Genomic DNA, 19,647 nt, shown 5'->3' with positions numbered 1-19,647 from the left:
AGGAAGCTTGAAAACGCTTTCACTGTGAGACTCGGGAGCTTAATTTGCTGAACGACCAAGGAAAGGGTATGAAACACAGCTGCAACTAAGAAAAACAGCTAAGCTAATTTACTGCAAAGGATATTTCTTACATCTGTAGCCTTACAGTAAGGAGGCATCCCTACGATGATCTTTCTGGATTGTTGATTTTGATGCGCAGTGTTGGACAACCTTTAGTTAATACTTTAAAAGCTTAATGCTTAAAGAAATACTTAATAAATACAGAAATTAGAGGGTTTGTCATTGAAAGAAAATGCTTATATCTTTTGGGAATCTCTAGTTTTTGTAGGTTCCGTTTCTCCTCTTAATCTTTACCTTCCTTTGCTGAATAAGTGATGTTTTATTTAAACCTAAGGATCAATTTAGCCTTACTATAATCTCATTTAATCCCAGATAAAGGTGTAGAACCGTGTCTGCATTTATCCTGCGCTGTATCATTAGCTTTGTCCTCTTTTTTTTCTGTAAGTACGCCAGCAAATTGATTGGCATGCTCAAGTGGACCAACTAAATGATGGCCAGAAATGAAATGGCTGAAAGAGGTATGGTGGTTAGGACAAGTGGATAGAGGAGAGAGAGAGAGAGAGAGAGAGAGAAACAGGAGAGGGAGGAATACACAAACAGGTTGCACTGGGGCCTGGGGAATAAAGGGGGAGAGGGCGCGGAGTGCAGAGAGAAAGAAGAATAAGATGGAGGGCTACAGAAAGCAAAGACAGAAGACTGGTTTAAAACAGAGCATCATGCAAAGGAGATTTAAGCTTGCTGTCATCATCGTCATCATCATTACTCCTGACTTCTAACATAATCCCACACACAGACAGACACATCCACACACACTCTCTCTCACGCACACACACACACACACACACACACAGGTGGTTAAACCTCAATTTACTCTGAGCCAAACAGCAAATGAGTGCTTTCGCTCTCTCTTTCTATGACACAGCCAACTTCTTCCTCCTCCTCTGCCTGGCCAGGTTTTAAGCATTTAGCTCTTGTCCTTCACTGATGCAGCAATCTATCCAGCCCCTCAATCCTTCTATTTCTCTCTCTGTGTGTCTTTCTCCCCCCTCAGCGTGATTACCTACCTCCCGAGAAAGGAGTACACTCCATCTTGTTGTTTTATGTTCCCAGCAAATTTAGTCCTGCGTCTCCCGTCTCCACCCTGAACTCTCTTTCACTTTGTCTCTGTCTCTCTCACTCACTCTTTGTCACCCCTCCCTCCCCTCCCCTCTCCTCCCCTCCCTGAGCCTTCCCTCTGTCCCCCGACACCTCACACTCTCCACCTCCACTCTCTCCCTGTCAACTTACCCACCCTCCTCCACTCTCTCTCACTCTGTATGCAGTTGTGTAACTTATCACCCTGATCCCTTCCCCACTCTAATAATTGGTGTGTCTCAGTAGCAGATGCTAGCACGCTTTATTTAGCCATTCAGCATTAGCTATTCCAATTATTCATCTAATACAAATAAGAAACTGTTAACCTTAATGTATTCGGCGCCACGGGAGAAGGAAGTTGTGTGTGTTTGTTTTTGCCCATGCAACAACTGCGGCCAGTGCGCGCACACACTTCAAATACTCTAACAGACACACACACACACACACACACACACACACACACACATAGTTACTCTCGACCGGGTACATGTGGGTTTTAACAGATGGTGAAACACTTTCCCTTGAGTATCGACATTACTTACTCACTCACTCTCTCTCTCTCTCTCTCTCTCTCTCTCTCTCTCTCTCTCTCTAATTAACTAGGTTTCAGTAACAAACCTTTGGGCTTTGCTGTCGCCATGGTTACCCAAACTGTCTGCATTTGTATGTGTGTACGTGCGACTGCTGGCGAGTATGGTGTATGTGCGTGCACATTTCGTGGTGCTCACACCCCGCTGTGTGTGTGTCCACGTCCCTGCAACTGCATGATTGTGCATACACATGAGTGTTTTGGTTGCTTTGATGCCTTTGTTTCCCCTCCGAGGCTGGTTCTGTCTCAAGCACTGATGTGTCCACACAGAGAACAGCAGTATTACAGGGGATCAGTGATAATTTATCATAAGTCTATTGTACCTTATATAAGGCAATCTTAATAATTATATAATCCCATGAATAAAGATCACAAGCGAGATAAATTTTAAATGGGGAGATAAAATAAAAATTATGTCTGTACTTGTGAAGGTAAAACTTTGAAGCGCACCTTCTCTGAAAGTGAAAATAAAGTGAAAATATGATGTGGGATTATAGCTTCTGCATTGCCTGGGCAGCCGACCGTGTATATGATTATGAACTCATGCATAGAGTTCCTAGTAGCTACCATAGCAAAAGTATATTGTAACGCTACAGGAAACGTAAGCAGCCAACCCTACATTAGTGTTTGATACATTTTTTAACATGCTGCAGTGAAGTAAAGACAGAAAGAGTTACTTCAACCGGACTATGGTCATACAACGTGTTTACTGAGCTTGTCTGTGGGAAAGAGCTCAGTTTCTTTTGCATTTCTTTGTTGTCTTGATTCGTTAGATCATACCAGTGGGGATAACAGTGTAGTGAGTGTCGGACAGTCTCTCCTCCAAGGGATTTGTGGTGTTGCACTTGGTTGCACACATTAAAAGTGAGAAGGGTGTAAAAAAGGGGGAGAGAGTTTCATAGAGAAGTTCAAATCCTGCCTACTTACACACCTACCACACCTGGCGAATTGCTCCGTGACGTGGGCATGAGTGTCGCTATCGGACATTTACAGAAATTTGTCAGACGCAGCCTCCCTAAGCTGTCGTAGAGGTGTGGAGGGAGGGAGACGCTGTTAGATAGTGTTCATATAAACGTTAATCCTATGTGAATAAAACACACCCCCTTATTCATAAAATGGCAGTATAGATCTTTAACCTGGCTCAACTTGTCAAATTACTCTTACAAGTTGCAGTGCAGTTTTGGTGTCTGACAAGCCTTCGGAGTCATGGGTCTATTACTTAAAATTGGACTTCCCGGATGGTATTTCTATATCTCACAAGTACCTGAACCGTCACAGCCCCACTAATTCAGCATTTTCTTTTTAAGTAGGGCTGTTTTCCATCTGAGCTCTCACTTAGACAATCCAACAAGCACTTTGTTTGAAGCATACAGAGGCCAAGGCAGGCATGACATGATCTTTTAGGTTGCCTTTCTTGACACTGATATTTATTTAAATGTAGAAATATGTTGGGAGGAGGCCTCGGGGAAGACCCAGGAATAGGTGAAGAGATTATATTTCCACACTGGCCTGGGAACGCCTTGGGATCCTCCAGTCAGAGCTGGTTAATGTGGCTTGGGAAAGGGAGGTTTGGGGTCCCCTGCTGGAGCTGCAGCCCCCCGTGACACGACCCCAAATAAGTGGTTTAAGATGGAAGGATGGTATAAATAAGTTTGCAATGTTCAAGTTCCACGCATACTACTTTGCTGCATATGTACCTTGCAATTCTGATGCCATTTTGTTGCCATTTTGTTAACTATATTTTCCTTATTTCTGATGATGTCCAAACACAGACAGTGTCACCTCTCACTGACGTTTTCAGCAGCTACAATGGAGCGTGATTATAGAAAAAGACACCTCAGCAATCTAAAACACAGAGAGGCTTTGTTGTCAGTCCCTCAGAAGGAAGTAGAAGAGTTCTTTTTATACGCACCATTTTGCAGCAGCCGTTCATCACATCAGTTTTACTGGGAGAAATACATCGCAGAGGAGGAGATACAGATTTCTACACTGATGGCAGCCTCAGTAATCCAGAAGGCAATACAACCATAAAACATGTTGTCTTTTGACTTTTTTCTTGACTGTAGGAATTTCCCAGCTTGAGTCTGTTCTCTGGGCTTTATTGCGATGACACTTTGGGAAATGTTCGCCATTAACTGACATAAGTGTAGACAGTACAGGTAGGAAAGCAAGTGAATTTTTTCCCCCACACTGCATCACAAGATAAGTCCATAAACTGATACATAACTGTAAAAGCATCCACAGGCATATTTTTCATTTGAAGTGCACTGAAGGAACCCCTTCGTGCTGTTTTTCTGATATCCTGACCAGGATTTTTGATCCACCTTTTCCAGGTGGTTAAACTGTGACAACTGTGAGTTGTGAGGTAACTGCTAGTTTCCTTTTCTCTCATATCTTCAAAATATTCAATGAGAAATGTGCCATTAAAAACAACAAAAAATACAGCATTAGATATAAAATTGTAATGGGTCTTAATAAAACATCTTTTTGTTCCCCCTCTCTGATGAGTTTGGGTGTGGGACCCTACATAGTTGAGCAGAAAGTGAAGCCAACCGCTCGTAGTATGTATCTGGGGTCTGTTGCAAGAGCTCCTCATAAGTTCAAATTTAGTGTTTACTAAGTGGAGATTTACACATCACTAGATTGCAACACATAAACTGCTTGTTATGTAAAGATTTGCTGTTGCTGAATATTTGTACCCAGTAATATTTACTGAAGCATCTGACTGGACATTTGATTAAAATGCTGTACAATAATAATGTAAATTTGGAAGATGTTAAATTACATTTAATAAAAATAACTCAAAATATCTCAAATTACAAATATCATTACACTAAATAAACAACTAGGTTAGCATAATCAGATATTTCCCACTCAATTTAAATTGCATGAATACATCTATCTCTAAAACACATATTTCTTCATGTATGCAGATATAAATAAAACAAAGTAATACATACATTTATATAGGTTTGACAGCATTTTTTAATATATAGTTTCCCCCTCTGAAACTGTTATTTTTGCAGTTATATTACAGCTTTTGTGACACTACTGTGACTTGCTCTTTACATGCTTTATTCCTTCCAATAGGACAATTTTGCTGTTGTCTGGCAACTGATTTCCACATAACTAAAGCCTGACTAGCGAAGACATTTCTTAAGTTTTAATGGTGCAACCCGATTTTGTAAATCGCTTGTCTAGGAGTGATTGATTTAAAACTAGCTTGTGCGTCCCAATCCTGTTGTCCCAGCTCCTCCACCAACAACACTGTGGTGTTCCATGTTGGAGTGCATCTTCTCTACTTCAAGCAGATTTGTCTTTTTTTTATAAGGAAATCTTTCAGCACTCACTTCAGATGTATTTATATAGCCTGGGGCGTGTTAGTCAACATGGGCGAGTATTAACAAGACCCAGCATGTGATATCACTCTTATATTCGGCCTGCAGCTAATCAGGATGAATGGGAGACTTAATGGAGACATTATATTTGTCTGAGCTTTTACATCTGAATGAGCTTTATTTCAGTTCCTCATGAGATCTATCAACTCTTAAACAAGCTGTGCATCTGAAATAGTTTCACACTGTCACATTAAATAACTTTCTTTTTTCAATTCTTCTTCAAATAAGAAAGGGGAGATGTTTCCTTTGGGAGATGTTAGTGAGACAGTGGTTCACATATACAGAGAAGTATATTGTGTTTAAATGCTGAAATTAAGTGGGATTAATGAGGCAGTTGGGGAAGGTGAAAGACAGCTGTGGAATGTAGTCTCTCTTCCCTCTCTAAATCCAACCTGCCTGATACACTATCTGAGCGCGGACCCAATTGGCACAATGCCTACTGGCAAAGAGTAACTAAAATGAGAGCCCGTGTGTTCTGACGTAACTTTGTAACGGTCAGAGAGAGATTATGTGCTTATCAGGTTTTCCTAACATTGTCACAGCAACCAAAATTTGATCTACGAGCAGGCAAAGAATTGGGAAAACATGATTTGTGTGAGTTTGTTTTAGTTTTCTGGAAGCGCTGCAGATGCCCTTGGGCTAGTGCACATTTATGGATTATGCAGGTAAGAAAAAAAAACACATGAACACTGGTTTCACATATTGGAAGCAGCTGCGGCCAGCCATATAACCCTGCCAGCAATTTACACTCTTCAAACATGTGCAGTATCTTCATTCGAATCGGGAAGGTAATGACTTGGGACACACTGGTCAGTCAGCATTAGTTCTCAACTCCTCACGCTGGAAAAAGAGCTCATTATATTGTTATTTTATTTAAGTAACAGTCACCTTGTTTTCCAGGTAGAAAGTCGCTGTATGATTGACTGTTTCATAACTAAAAGACAAATTGAACCATATTGCTTGCATATTTGTTCTCTTTAGTATTTTCCTTTGGACTGTAGCTTCATTATCACTTTATTCATTAGCTTTGCATGCAGAGAAGCTGCTTGTTCTTACTTTTCCCTGCTCCTCAGTCCTCATTGGCGAGACTTAGGGCCTACTGGTTCTCATTCTATCTATCTAATCAGTGACTGAGTTATACCTGCGATGACTCGCTGGTTGGAAAAAAACAGCAGCACTGTGAGCCCTGAGGACTTTGATTGAGAACCACTCTTGTTGAGAAATGCTGACACCAATAACAAATTATGGAGACACATTTTTTCCCCAGCAAGTAAATATAAGCAAAAGCCTCAAACTATTTTGGTACACAAAAGTTCACCCAATTAGATTAAAAAAAAAACTTGATTAAGTCTTAGGAGATCAGAGTTTCTGAACAGCACGCCCACACGCACACAAACAGTGCAAATGAAGAAACTCGGCAGTTAATAATTGTGATGTGTTTTTTTAACACTGTGGTGAAAGGTCAATGTAATGCAATCAAAGCTACCAATTTAACCTGGAATTCAGCTGTAGTCAGTACTGCATTTTGTATTAGTAGTTATTTTGGTTGCAACTAACAATTATTTTTATTATCAATGTATTTGTTGAAGGAAAAAATCTTGAAAGTCTTTAAAAATGCTCATCACACGTTCTGAGATCCCAAGGTGACGTCTTCAAATGTGTTGTTTTGTTTGACCAACAGTCCAAATCCTGAGATGGGATGTAATCTTGACTTCAGCAATGTTACATTTTGCGTTAGCTGTGGTTACGGTTGCAACTAAGTGTTGTTTTCATTACTGATTAATCTGTTGATTGTTTATTGTACAATTTGTAAATTATGTCTTGTTTTGCTGAACAAAACTCAAAGATATTCAATTTAAACTAATGTAAAGCAACATCTCAGATGCTGAAACTAGAGAATATTAGCCAGTTTTGCTTGATTTACTGTAAATGACTGTAATGATTAATTAATAATTAAAATTGTTGCTGAAAAGTGTTCTGCGCATACACCAATTGTTGTTTTTAGGTGTGTGTGTTTCATAAATATTTCCTCTTTCTTGTCTCTCTTTCAGCCAACAAGACTCTGCTCGGCGGAGGTGGAGGTAAGTCGCAACCTGTCTGATCCATTGGTTGTGTGTGTTTGTGTGCTTGCCAAGACACTTGTTGCTATAACAAGCTTTGTGGTGCAAATAGTCCTTTCCAGACACCAAATAATTTAAACCGTTGTTGCTTTAATCAGATGATGCAGTGCACTGTACCAGCCAAAGAGTGTGTTTATGTGTGAGTGTCCTGTGTCTGGTGTGTATTTTTCTTTGTGTCTGGTAGCAGGTAGCTCTTTGTTGTGGCAGGTGTTCACGGTGCGTTTGCATGCGCCGTGTGCGTCTGCCTGCCCGTGTTTGTGTGTTGTTGTGTGGGCGCCCAGGTGCAAAGTCGATAGTTCATAATTTATGGGTGTGGAGTGCTGTGGACGTAAACAGTCATTTTTCAGTGTATTGTTGACTCAGTACTTTGCTGTGTGCGTGTGATGTTGGAAGTCAATGCTTAATCGATACTTGTAATAAATCTGTACAACTAATGCGCCAGCCACATTCACTAAAACATGTATACACACACACTCCTTTTTTTTGTGTGTGTGTGTTAATGTTAATGCTTGCAAATTTGGGTGCTGGTGCGTTTGCCTGTGCTTTTTTTCATTTTCTTCATTTGGACAAACAGCTTTAGCCTTTTAGACTAGCTCACTTGCACTGCCATTTTTAACCTTCCAATTTGTGTGTGTGTGTGTGTGTGTGTGTGTGTTTTGCTGTCCAGTCTCCATGGTGACTTATCTAGTGGCACACCTGTACTGTATGTGTGTATGTATGCGTGCATGTGCATTCGCATGTCAGTTTGTAGCAGTGCATTTGCTTGCCTCAAGTGCTCTGTTGAACCAGTATGTCCTAACATCCACGCACTCGCACACAGGCTCCAACCCTTACTGATACATAAGCTGAGCCTCGAGCCATGAAAAATGGACTGCACACATGTCCTGTGGCTTCACGCATACACACACACACGCACATTCAGTACATCCAGTCAAGCACCTCCAGATCTACATCATCGTTTGATGTTGTCCTCAAGTCTCTGATGGCTCTACAAAGACAGATGGTTTCTAAAGAGACCGTGAATGTGTGCGTGTGTGCGTGTCAGACTGTGCGCATGTGTTCCTATGGAAAGCAGTGTTTATGTTTATCGCTTTGGTTTAGTTATCTTAACATTTGTTGATAAACATCTGTTAAAAATGTCCATTGACTAGCTGAAAGAGGCTACATATCCAACAACCACCATCTGTTTTTTTTTGTTTTATATATATATATTTTTTTTATCAGTTTCTTCGTGTCACTCTATACCAGTTTCCCTCTTCATCAGTTGTTTCCTCTTAACTCTTTCTTATTGTATTTATTTGCCTCTCTCTGCCTCTCTTTCCAGCTCTGTCCACGGGGGTTTGCTGAGGCAGATAGAGCCTACAATAGGTGTTAATTAGAGAGAGGGGTATGGGTAGAGACATTGGGAAGAATGGAACAAACAAGAGAGGTGGGAGGGAGATGATGGTTACAGCGAGAGAAGACAAGAAAGGCGAAAGCAATGAAGGTCCAAAAGATAACAGACATTCAGTATATATCTTCCTTCGTTTGTGAGAGATCACACTCTGCACTGAGTAACCAAGCAGACATTCATTCAGCTTTAGAGAGTTGTTTTTTTTCCGTCAGAGGTGAAGCAACAAAAGGTCTTTACAGTGCTTTAATACTCAACTCTCAAGGGTACCTGGATAAATGTCATTCAGTTAGATCAAACGCACACCTGCCGACATTGTTTTCGTACTTCAATCTGGAGGAGTGCTGAGCTCAGGCAGCGCATCAACAACAAACTCAAGTGCAGGAAATTAACCTTTTTTTATGTCCACTGGCTGCAGTTCCTCATTTATTCCAGAACTTATCTGCCATTTCAACGTTTCACTGCTTTGATTGATTTTCCAAATTGAAAAGAAAGCCCAGATGATGATTGCAGGTTCAGTCAACCAAACAGTTACCATGAGCTTTTTTTCTACCTGGCTTTTTTTTTGTTTGATTTTTGAATGATTGCCATTAACATTGCTAGAGCCAGCACTCACACTTTTAAGTTTGCATTTGGTGCTTCTTCTGGGTCACCATATGTCAGTATGTACCTTTGGGATGTGTGGAGGGTGTTTGGGAAGTGTTTTTCCACAGGTTTGTGGCCTGCACGGAAATGTCACCAGCCATCAGTAAGCCGTCCACAGGGATGAGGGGCTGAACCTATTTACCACATTTCAAGCCACAGTAAACAGTCTTCAAGGTTGAATACTGCAATGTCCTATTTCAGTTGGTGCTGAACCATGAAAGTTGTCATTACAATTTAACATGTGGGGCCACAGTCAACCTACTCTAGTATATTGAACCTAGAGTTACCTTGTTTTTATGCTTTGTTAAGGAAGGAAAATGTTAAGTTGAGCTGCTGTTGACTGTTAAAGATGGATCCATTTAAAATATCTGTTATGTATGAATACTGGTATTTTGAACTGTACATTAGGCTAGCATTCTACTTCCTTATAGATTTCAGGCTCTTGTGTAAAGGTCCCAATGAAAGGATAGGTTTGGATTTTAGCAGGTCAGCATTAATCCAATACTCAATACGATATGTACATTGATTGATTGCTGTAATCATTCCCAAGAGACCCCTTTCTAGAGTGAGTACACTATAAGAGATGGGGAACAAAATCCACTTTTTTGTCCCATGCAAAAATGCACTGCAGAGTTTTAAAAGGCTTCAGCAGTGTGAGTAAGTAAAACTAAATGAGGATGCAAGATCCAGCTTTCCTCTACCGATTCTGATATCTTCCGATAACTCAGGGTATCTGAGCCAAGGCTGATTACTGATCTGATACCAGTGTTCTCTTTTTCCCAAATTTAATATATGTATACCTCACACTGTGGAACTGTAATATTTTTTATGTAAGGTAACGTGAAGCTGAGAATTGCTGTGGCAACTGTTAAGAGTAAACACCAAATTTTAGAATGACATGACACATCAGACAGATACCCAGTCTGCTTATTAACGGCATCAGGAGTATCAAGTTACAGTCTCTTTACTACAAAATTTTCTCTGTATTTCCCTATTTCCTTGCTGAGCTGTGGCAGAAGGTTACTTCCTGGTGCTACGACAAAGAGATCCATTTGATTTGGATAACTCAGACTGCTGAAGCCTCACATTAGCTCTGACCAAACATTGGAGTGCCTTTTGGCTTCGAATGGCCGCCATCTTTGACAGTGCTGTCACTACATGAAGGGGTTGCCTACATGGCTCCTATTAACCATCTTTTCCACCCAATCTTTAATGTGCACAGTTCTTGTAAACATTCATTGAGAATACCACTGTTGGAATACCACTTGGACCCATATTTGCAATTCATTTAGAAATATGCAACATGTCAAAACTGAAATAATGAAAGTCTTGATTTTGGCTCAAGACACAGCCTGAAGACCATGTAAGACCAAGCTAGGTAGGTTTTGTGGATTGTATAGATTTTAAATCACATTGAGTGGGTTCATGAGTCGATTGGTTAGTTGTGGGTTAACGAAACCAACCGCACCAACATATCACCCACTGGCTACCACATGCTTATATAACTGGAGGTACATCCACAAAACTTCTATCTCACCTTGTCCCGTTGCTGAATAGGAGTTGTGCCATGCTATCGCTGTGGTAAAAAGCCGTGATCGCAAGTACCACTCTGTTTGTAGAACCAATCACAGCTTCTGCGTGCCATGCGGTGTCCAAGTAGCCGCTGTAGCCCCGACGTGTGGAAACACATTTGGTGCAGCATGTTTAAGCTGCAGCATTGCTTCATGACCTAAGTACGGAGCCACCAATGCTGTGCTTACAACTATAAAAACAACTTAAGGCTAGAAGTTTAGACATTTGCTGCTTTGCATGGTTGGTAATTTAGCCTTAGAACGGAGGAAAGATTACAGCAACCAATTACTGTTTTAACGCAGGCATTGTATTAAGATAGAGATGAACTAAACCTATCCTTTAAGCACTGTCACAGCAACACATCTGAAGTCATACTTGCATCAACCCCTCACCTGCTATGATGTGCTGTACTTACAATAACAACGTACTTATCAAACAGAGACACACAGCTACAAACACAGGCAGCTGTTATCAGAGAGCCTGTTCTGGGTCTGTGGGGACAGAGTGCACAGGATGTGAACCAGCCATTAAGACAGTGCCTGCATATGATTGGTTTAGATGTTTTAAGACCATACAATAGATGAGCACAATTCCTATTAAATTTTCATCCACATACTTTTGTTAATTTAAGTGGGGGGAAAAAGAACAAAATCTACTTGCTCTAGATTTCTTGCAAAGCTAAAAAGCCACACTGAATTTGTGTGTGCCGACATCTATAATCCATCCTACAGTACGGGGATGGGGTTTGATACCCTCTGCTGGAAGTCTCTCAGCTGTGGTCCCTGAGTGTCTGCAGCCCTCTCCATGCTCTCTCCTTGTCTGGATGAGGAGAAAAATGCAGGTGGAGGACAGGCTTGTCGGCTTGCCTTTCAGAGCACGTGAACAAGAGAGCGTGTATTGTGAATAAAGGGAGAGAGCAGAAGATTGTGTTTTGGGCCACGGAGATGAGATGAGAGGCAAAGAGCACTTAGTGTACCTTCCACATTCAGACAGTGCTGTCAGTGTCTCAGACGCATACATGAATTTGCCTGTTTCACCGCCGTTAGCAACAGTCGTTTTGTGTGTGTGTATGGATAAGTTGATAGTAGCATTTAACAGGTAGCTGGCTGTTTGTATGCATGCATGTTTAAGTTTGTGTGTATGCAAGTGCATATATGCATTCAACTGTGCATGTCTGTGCGTGCATCCACCAACAGACCCATCCTAAATGTTGCCTTGGTAACAAGCTGACTGAAGTAAATGAGTGTCCTGGCTCTGCTGAGGGATTGTGGGAAAGCAATATGCCAGCGTTCCGCCCCATTAGTTTGACGGACAGCCTGTTTGGCCTATAAGAGGTCAGCTGACAAGGGCGGCCATATTAGTATTCCATAGGAGAGACCTCAGGATTGGTTTTACTCTAATGTCAATCTACCTGTGTGTGTGTGCATTTCCTTGTGTGCGTGGGTGTGTTTGTGAGGGTGGGTGGCGGGTTTTGTAGGAGGTAAAGCTTGTACTGGCATATAGCATTGCAGGCAGGTGTGTGTGTGTGTGTGTGTGTGTGTGTGTGTGTTTGTTTGTGTGCTGTGCTGGGGGTTGCAGGCTCCTCGCCAGTTAAGCATATCGCCAATTATCACTTCCCAGTCCCCCTGCTTCTCTGGCTGCCTCCCTCCCTCTCTCCCCCAGAGTCTGTCAATACAAAGCCTGTGAGGGAGACATGATAACACCTAAACTGGTCAGCCGCCTGCCTAGCTGGCTGGTCACTGGTGTAAAGAAGCCAAAATACTAATTTCTACCCCCGCTACCTGCATCCATCCATCCATTGCACCCATTTATCCATTCTCGTATAAGAACTCCTGCTTATCATTCATCTCTTCCCCTTTTGTTTTTAGCCTCCCTCTCTCTTCACCAACACACACCTTTTTACACTTGATCCCCTTCCAATCCCATTTCTCTTTGTCCAACTCTTCAATTGCCCGTCTCGTCAGTCTCTCCATTGTTTTTTCCTCTGTTCCATCTCTCATTCCCCAGAAGACTGGGCTTCAGCAGTAGAAAACATTGATGTTATATTTTGTATGGTAATGAAGGCTAAATAATGAATGCTGTTTTTTTAATATGGAAATGAATTTGACACTTCCTAAAAGACTTTTTTTGTATTTAGTAATATAAATTAAATTCATGACTAATTTGTTATAATGTTGATGTGTGTTGGTGGCATTAGGGGTAGCCAATTATGGCTGATAGTTGAGTAGTTCAGGTACACCATTTGCATGCGACGGAGTCAGTGGAGTATGAACAACAAGTATCCTTTGACACTGCAGTGATGCTAATTTGGTTAGGCCTTCCCCTGTCTCCGCTGTCAAAATGAGGGATACATCAATACAGATACACAGTGCTGTATAGCCGATATAAGTTTGAATTCATTATATCCAAAGGGAAATTGATTTGCAGTGATGGCACAGATATAAGAAACATAGACTTTAAAAAGTGACAAACACCCACACTGGTGGAATATCACAGAAGACAAGACTAAACTTGTGTCTGAAACACTCCCATTGTATTTGAGGTCCTGAATTGTTGAGTGTTTAATTATTGCATTACAAATGGCTTTAAAATCCCAACAATAAGAATGATACACTGGTGGCTACAGCATGAGCACTTCTTTCTGCTAACAGTCCGAAAATGCAATGCATTGTCAGTGACGACAAAGAGTGATGATGATTCATAAGTCTGAAATCTGAATTTGTACACTGTGTCTATTGCTTAATTTATTTGTTAATTAATGCTGTTTTCTGCCATCCGTCTCTGGTAACTTTTACCAGAGAAGAGCTCTTAGACATTGGACTTTCAACTGCTCATACTATTCCACCGCTCTTTATTGACCCTGGAACTTTCCCGGGGTTACAAGTTGGAGGAGCGGCAGCTTGCTTGGGATCCTTCAGAAACGGCGCAGAGGAAAACGTGCAGGCGCGCTGGTTAAGCTGAGACAGCGGGGATTTCGCAGTGCGCTCCCTTCTATCCACCTGGCGAATGTCCGCTCTCTGGCCAACAAAATGGACGAAATGCTGCTCCTCAAATCCTGGCTCACCGAGCACATCCGGGACAGCGCACTTCACCTCCCGGGATTTAATCTCATCTGCGCGGATCTCGAAAGGGAGCTCACGGCAAAAACACGTGGAGGCGGACTCTGTTTCTATATAAACGAAGGTCAGAACAGAAGTATTACTTATTTATCAAACGGGTAAGAAGTTCTTCTTCCATGTAGGCCTACATTTACTAATTTGGCAGACACTATTATGCGGAAAAAGTCACCTGAAAAAGAATGTTCTTTCTACAATTTGAATCTGGACCTCCTGAATGTGGGACGGCTACACTGCCGATGCACTACTGTGTAGCTGTGTTCCACGGAGAGTAATCCACTGTTACTTAAGCGTCTCTTTCGTTGTCAACTTCCGTTGTGGTTCACTTCCGTTGTGGCCTTTTGTATTTGTGTTGTGGCTTTTTGTATTTGTGTTGTGGCATTTGTATTTCCGTTGTGGTTTTTGTATTCGTGTTGTGGCTTTTGTAATCGTGTTGTGGCGTTTGAATTTCCGTTGGGGTTTTTGAATTTGTGTTGTGGCATTTGTATTTGTGTTGTAGCTTTTGTAATTGTGTTGTGGCTTTTGTAATTGTGTTGTGGCTTTTGTGTTCGTGTTGTGGCGTTTGTATTAGGCCTGAAACCTACGGGCCACCGTAGTTACTACACTTGGCTGACCAGATAACTAACGTGGAGAAAAAACATCCAGACTCCCCGCTCATTGTTCTCGGGGACTTTAACAAAGCAAACCTCAGTCAAGAACTTCCAAAATTCAGACAGCATATTAAGTGTCCCACCAGGGACACTAACACACTCGACCACTGCTACACAACATTAAAGGACGCCTATCGCTCTGTTCCCCGTGCAGCCTTGGGACTCTCTGATCACTGTCTGGTTCATCTTATTCCGACACACAGGCAAAAACTGAAATCTGCTAAACCTGTTGTAAAGACTGTGAAAAGATGGACCAACGAGTCAAAGCTGGAGTTACAGGCCTGCTTTGACTGCATTGACTGGAGTGTTTTTGAGGCTGCAGCCACCAACCTGGACGAACTAACTGACACTGTGACATCTTACATCAGTTTTTGTGAGGACATGTGTGTGCCAACTAAAACCTTCTGTACAGACAACAACCAAAAACCCTGGTTCACAGCGAAACTCAGGCAGCTTCGTCAGACCAAGGAGGAGGCCTTCAGAAGTAGGGACAGAGTCTTGTACAACCAGGCCAGGAACACAATGACTAAAGAGGTCAAAGCTGCAAAGAGGTGCTGTGCTGAAAAGCTAAATAACAGCTTTGCAGCCAACGACCCTGCGTCGTTGTGGAGAAGCCTACGGACAATCACAAAATACAAGAGACCATCCCCCAACACTGCTGGTACTCAACGACTGGCAGACGAGCTAAATGGTTTCTACTGTAGGTTTGAAAAGCCCAGAGTCACACCTCCCCCCCACTCCAACACCATCTTCAAACAGTCACCTTCCCCCTCTGACCTCTCACCTGCACTCAGGATCTGTGAAGAGGACGTGAGCCACCTCTTCCAAAGGCAGAAGATCAGGAAGGCTCCTGGACCTGAAGGTGTTTCACCATCGTGCCTGAAAATCTGTGCGGACCTGCTGTCCCCATCTTCACTCAGATCTTCAACAAATCATTGGAGCTGTGTGAAGTTCCCTCCTGCTTCAAATGGTCCACAGTCATCCCGGTCCCAAAAAAACCCTCCATCTCTGAAGTCCTTTGAAAGACTGAAGGACCTGAAGGACATTACTGGCCCCCTGCTGGACACCCTGCAGTTTGCCTGCAGGGCTAACAGGTCAGTGGATGATGCTGTCACCTTGGGTCTGCATCACATCCTGCAACACCTCAACTCTCCAGGGACATATGCAAGGATCCTGTTTGTGGACTTCAGCTCGGCGTTCAACACCATCATCCTGGACATCCTCAGTACCAAACTCACACAGCTCACTGTGCCAGCCTCCACCTGTCAGTGGATCACAGACTTCCTGACTGACAGGAGTCTAGCAGGTGAGGATGGGAAACATCACATCCAGCACCCGGACTATCAGCACCGGCGCCCCCGGAGGGCAGTGTGCTCTCCCCACTGCTCTTCTCCCTCTACACCAACGACTGCACCTCAAGAGACCCATCTGTCAAACTCCTGAAGTTCACTGACGACACAACGGTCAACGGCCTCATCCGGGACGGTGCCGAGTCGGCCTACAGACGGGAGGCTGATCAGCAGGCTCTCTGGTGCGGCCCAAACAACCTGGAGCTTAACACGCTCAAAACTGTGGAGACGACTGTGGACTTCAGGAGGAGCCCCCCCCCCCCCCCCCCCCCACTCTTCCCCCATCACCATACTCAACAGCCCTGTGTCTACTGTGGAATCCTTCAGGTTTCTGGGTTCCACTATATCCCAGGACCTGAAGTGGGATCCCAACACTGACACCATCATCAAGAAGGCCCAGCAGAGGATGTACTTCCTGCGTCAGCTCAGGAAGCTCAACCTGCCTAAGGAGCTGCTGATCCACTTTTACACAGCCATCATTCAGGCTGTCCTCTGCACCTCCATCACTGCCTGGTTTGGATCTGCCACCAAAAAGGACAAGGACAGACTACAACGTACAGTCAGGACTGCAGAAAAAATAATCAGTGCCAACCTGCCCTCCATTCAGGACTTATACATTTGCAGAGTCAGGAAACAGGCAGGAAACATCACTGCAGATCCATCTCACCCCGGACACAACCTGTTCAAGCGCTTCCCCTCTGGTAGGCGCTACAGAGCACTGTACACCAAAACCAACAGACACAGAAGCAGTTTCTTCCCACAAGCCATCACTATGATGAACAGCTGATTTCTGACTCACGGTGTCAGGAACAATCCCTGTGCAATAACCCAGTAAGTCTGTCTCTAATCAGCCACCTGTTTACTGGTTTCCACTTATTATCTATTTATTCAACATTCTCTATTTCAGTGCTGTTCATACTATGTTCATACTATGTTCATACTATGTTCATACTATGTTCATACTATGTCATATTGTATATTCTGCATACCAATACACCTACCTCAGGTCATACGATAATAGGTCTTATTTATTTTTTCCAGCATCCTTTGCACTATGCTCCATCACACTGTGTACATGTGTACATGTATGCATGTATGTGTATGTGTACCTGTATGTCATATCCACCTTCAATATGTACATAATGAGAATAATAGTTTACTCTTGCATCCTCTGCACTCTGATTACTGCACTCTTTGTCAATATGTCTATATTTTTTTGTTCATAGTGTGTATATTAGTGTTGTCTATTCTGTAGTTTGTGTCTGATTTTATTTTATTATTATTTTATTATTGTGTTATGGTATTATTGTATAAGTAAGCACATCGTGAGCAATGTACAATCCTGAGTCAAATTCCTCGTATGTGTACACATACCTGGCAATAAAACTGATTCTGATTATACAGGGAGTGGTGATGAGTGAATGAGGGAGTGATTTCGGACACAGCCTACAGCCATTCTATCGTCTTTATGAAGCTGTACTTTGGCACAGTGGTGCTTTGAGCTACATGCTAATGTCAGCTGGCTAACATGGTCACAAACCAAAGTACTGGATATGTTGAAATTTTGACCTGGTGGTGGCACTAGGTGAAAAATTAAAAGTTGTGTGACAATTAATTATGTAGGGAACATGAACGTCCGTACATACTTTCATGGCAATCCATCCAATAGTTGTTGAGTTATTACAGTGGTGGACTGACATCCCAACAGACCGACTATCCTGAGAGTCAAGTCACTAGTATGGCCAGAACATAAGTCACAACAGGGACATAGCCCACAAATGACAAACATCCACCCATCATCATGTGTGATATTCCAAAAACAAATGCAGAATAATTCATATTTTTTTCCTTTTTTATTAATTTCAAAAAGTTAAATATTTCATGAACAAACACAGATTTTAATTAGGTTATTTTGCTCTTTGCCAGATGACCAGATGGATTCAGTTGATATTGCTTTGTAGAAGCAATAGACAATATTTCTGCTCTCAGTCACAGGCGATCCTTGACTAATACACCTGCATATATGCCTGTGCTGAAGAAGTACTGCGGGTGCAGCTTTACATCTTTCATTTGCACTCCCCCCTGCTCATGAAGTCCCCTGTCGTATTTCTGACTGCATTGAAGTGACAGAGCAGTGTCTGAATCTACTCAGTAGCGTGCAGTGCTCATGCTGGGTTATTACACCGGCTCCCACAGAGTCAGAAGTTACCACAGTCTGAAAGAAAGCTGTCGTGGGCTGCCTTCAGTGAATGTAGTTAGAGGGACAGCTCTTTACGTTAGAATGGTGGGAGTTATGGAGCTACTGAAAAGGTGTATGAATATTTATTACCCCTTCTCACCATGTTCAGGCAATGTCCAGAGAGAGATAGAGAGCAGTTTATTCGGTCTCCTCTTTTCTCCTCTTCATTTGACGAGGATAAATCTAACATGAGAAAAAGCAAAGGATTCTTTAGCTGAATGCACAAAGTGTGATTCATGTGAAAGGAAATACGGCAGTGTGTGTAGTCAATATGGCTTTTTTGCCGCTAAAAGGGCAGGATAAGTTGGCTGCATTTAGAAGTTGTGCACCACCTGTAATTGAAACAAGAAGAACAGTGTAGCAATGTCTTAATGTATAACAGAGACAGTCCTCCCCTGAAGAACACTAGTATCTACAGCTTGTTTCAGACACAGGCTGAATTTAAGGCCGGAACGCTACGTGAAAGCACACACGGTTGCGGGTTTATCTTGCAATATTTTGTTCAGTATGATTGAGTGAAAGCGGCATATTGGCGGACATTCTTTCCGTGTTTATTGCGGGATCTCTGTGTGAAAACAGCTATCCACAAGTGTCAAACATTAAGCGTGAAGCAAAACAAAAGGTATTGTTGGTTAATGTTTCAGTTCAATTTCCATTGCTTTTTCTTTTTCTGTTTTTCTTGCCTGTTTCCTTATCTCCCCCCAGACTATTTTTACATCTGCTGCTCTCTCCCTTATTCCCCTCCCTTCCTCCCTCCTTCTCTTTTCCCATCTCTCCGTCTTATCACACTTGTTCTCTATTTCAGAGTTGGGCTGCTTCAAAGTTAGTGTACAGTGTGTGTGTCACCTCAAGGACTCACACAAACACACATAACTACTTCTGTGCACAGTAGCACATATGCTTTGACTGGGATATGCACACACCAGAAATATTTTACTAACAGCACGCTCACGCACACACAGCATGAGCATGGTATCTAAGCTTTTTTCTGTGCACCCTGAGGAGGTAGCCAACGTTCAGAGCTCGCCTTTCACGCCCTCACAATTGTGCTTAACTCACAGTGCGGCCCTGTTCAACATGGCACAGCATGACATGGAACACTACAGCCCAGCACCGCATGTGATATGCCAACTTAACACAATAATGTTCAGATAACACCAGACCCCCACTTGGAGCCACTCAGTTTGGTGAAACACACCGCTGTAACAGCTGGTCTGTATACAGTCAGACAGAGATAAGAGCCTAGGGCCAACACGTTGAGCTGCGACATATGGATTGGTGTTAACGTACTATTTTCACCAAGTGCTGACAAGTCTCGTAGTGCTGTGACAATAACCCTTCTTGACAGATGTGTTTTATTCTGGGTTAATTATGAATTGTTTACA

At 42.5% G+C, this 19,647-nt stretch overlaps 2 protein-coding genes across 7 annotated transcripts in view; one reads left to right on the top strand and one right to left on the bottom strand.

Annotated features, from left to right (window-relative positions):
- Nucleotides 1-1,233, bottom strand: part of flrt1b (fibronectin leucine rich transmembrane protein 1b) — a 34,678-nt gene extending 33,445 nt beyond the window's left edge. The window contains exon 1 of the mRNA XM_038699747.1: nucleotides 1,125-1,233. The gene's annotated coding sequence lies outside the window, so the exon portion shown is untranslated. The remainder of the gene's footprint in view (nucleotides 1-1,124) is intronic.
- Nucleotides 1-19,647, top strand: part of macrod1 (mono-ADP ribosylhydrolase 1) — a 114,216-nt gene that overhangs the window by 53,669 nt on the left and 40,900 nt on the right. For all 6 annotated transcript variants that reach the window (XR_005441976.1, XM_038699755.1, XM_038699757.1 and 3 more), the window contains exon 4: nucleotides 7,233-7,262. Coding sequence is in view for 5 of the 6 variants with exons in the window: in XM_038699755.1 (XP_038555683.1) it covers nucleotides 7,233-7,262 (30 nt within the window). In the remaining variant the exon portion in view is untranslated. The remainder of the gene's footprint in view (nucleotides 1-7,232; nucleotides 7,263-19,647) is intronic.

This window comes from Micropterus salmoides, unplaced genomic scaffold, assembly GCF_014851395.1.
Source record: "Micropterus salmoides isolate LMB-PRFRI ecotype aquatic unplaced genomic scaffold, ASM1485139v1 Ms_hic_scaffold_5, whole genome shotgun sequence".
Taxonomy (NCBI): domain Eukaryota; kingdom Metazoa; phylum Chordata; class Actinopteri; order Centrarchiformes; family Centrarchidae; genus Micropterus; species Micropterus salmoides.
This window is presented reverse-complemented; position numbering and strand designations above follow the sequence as displayed.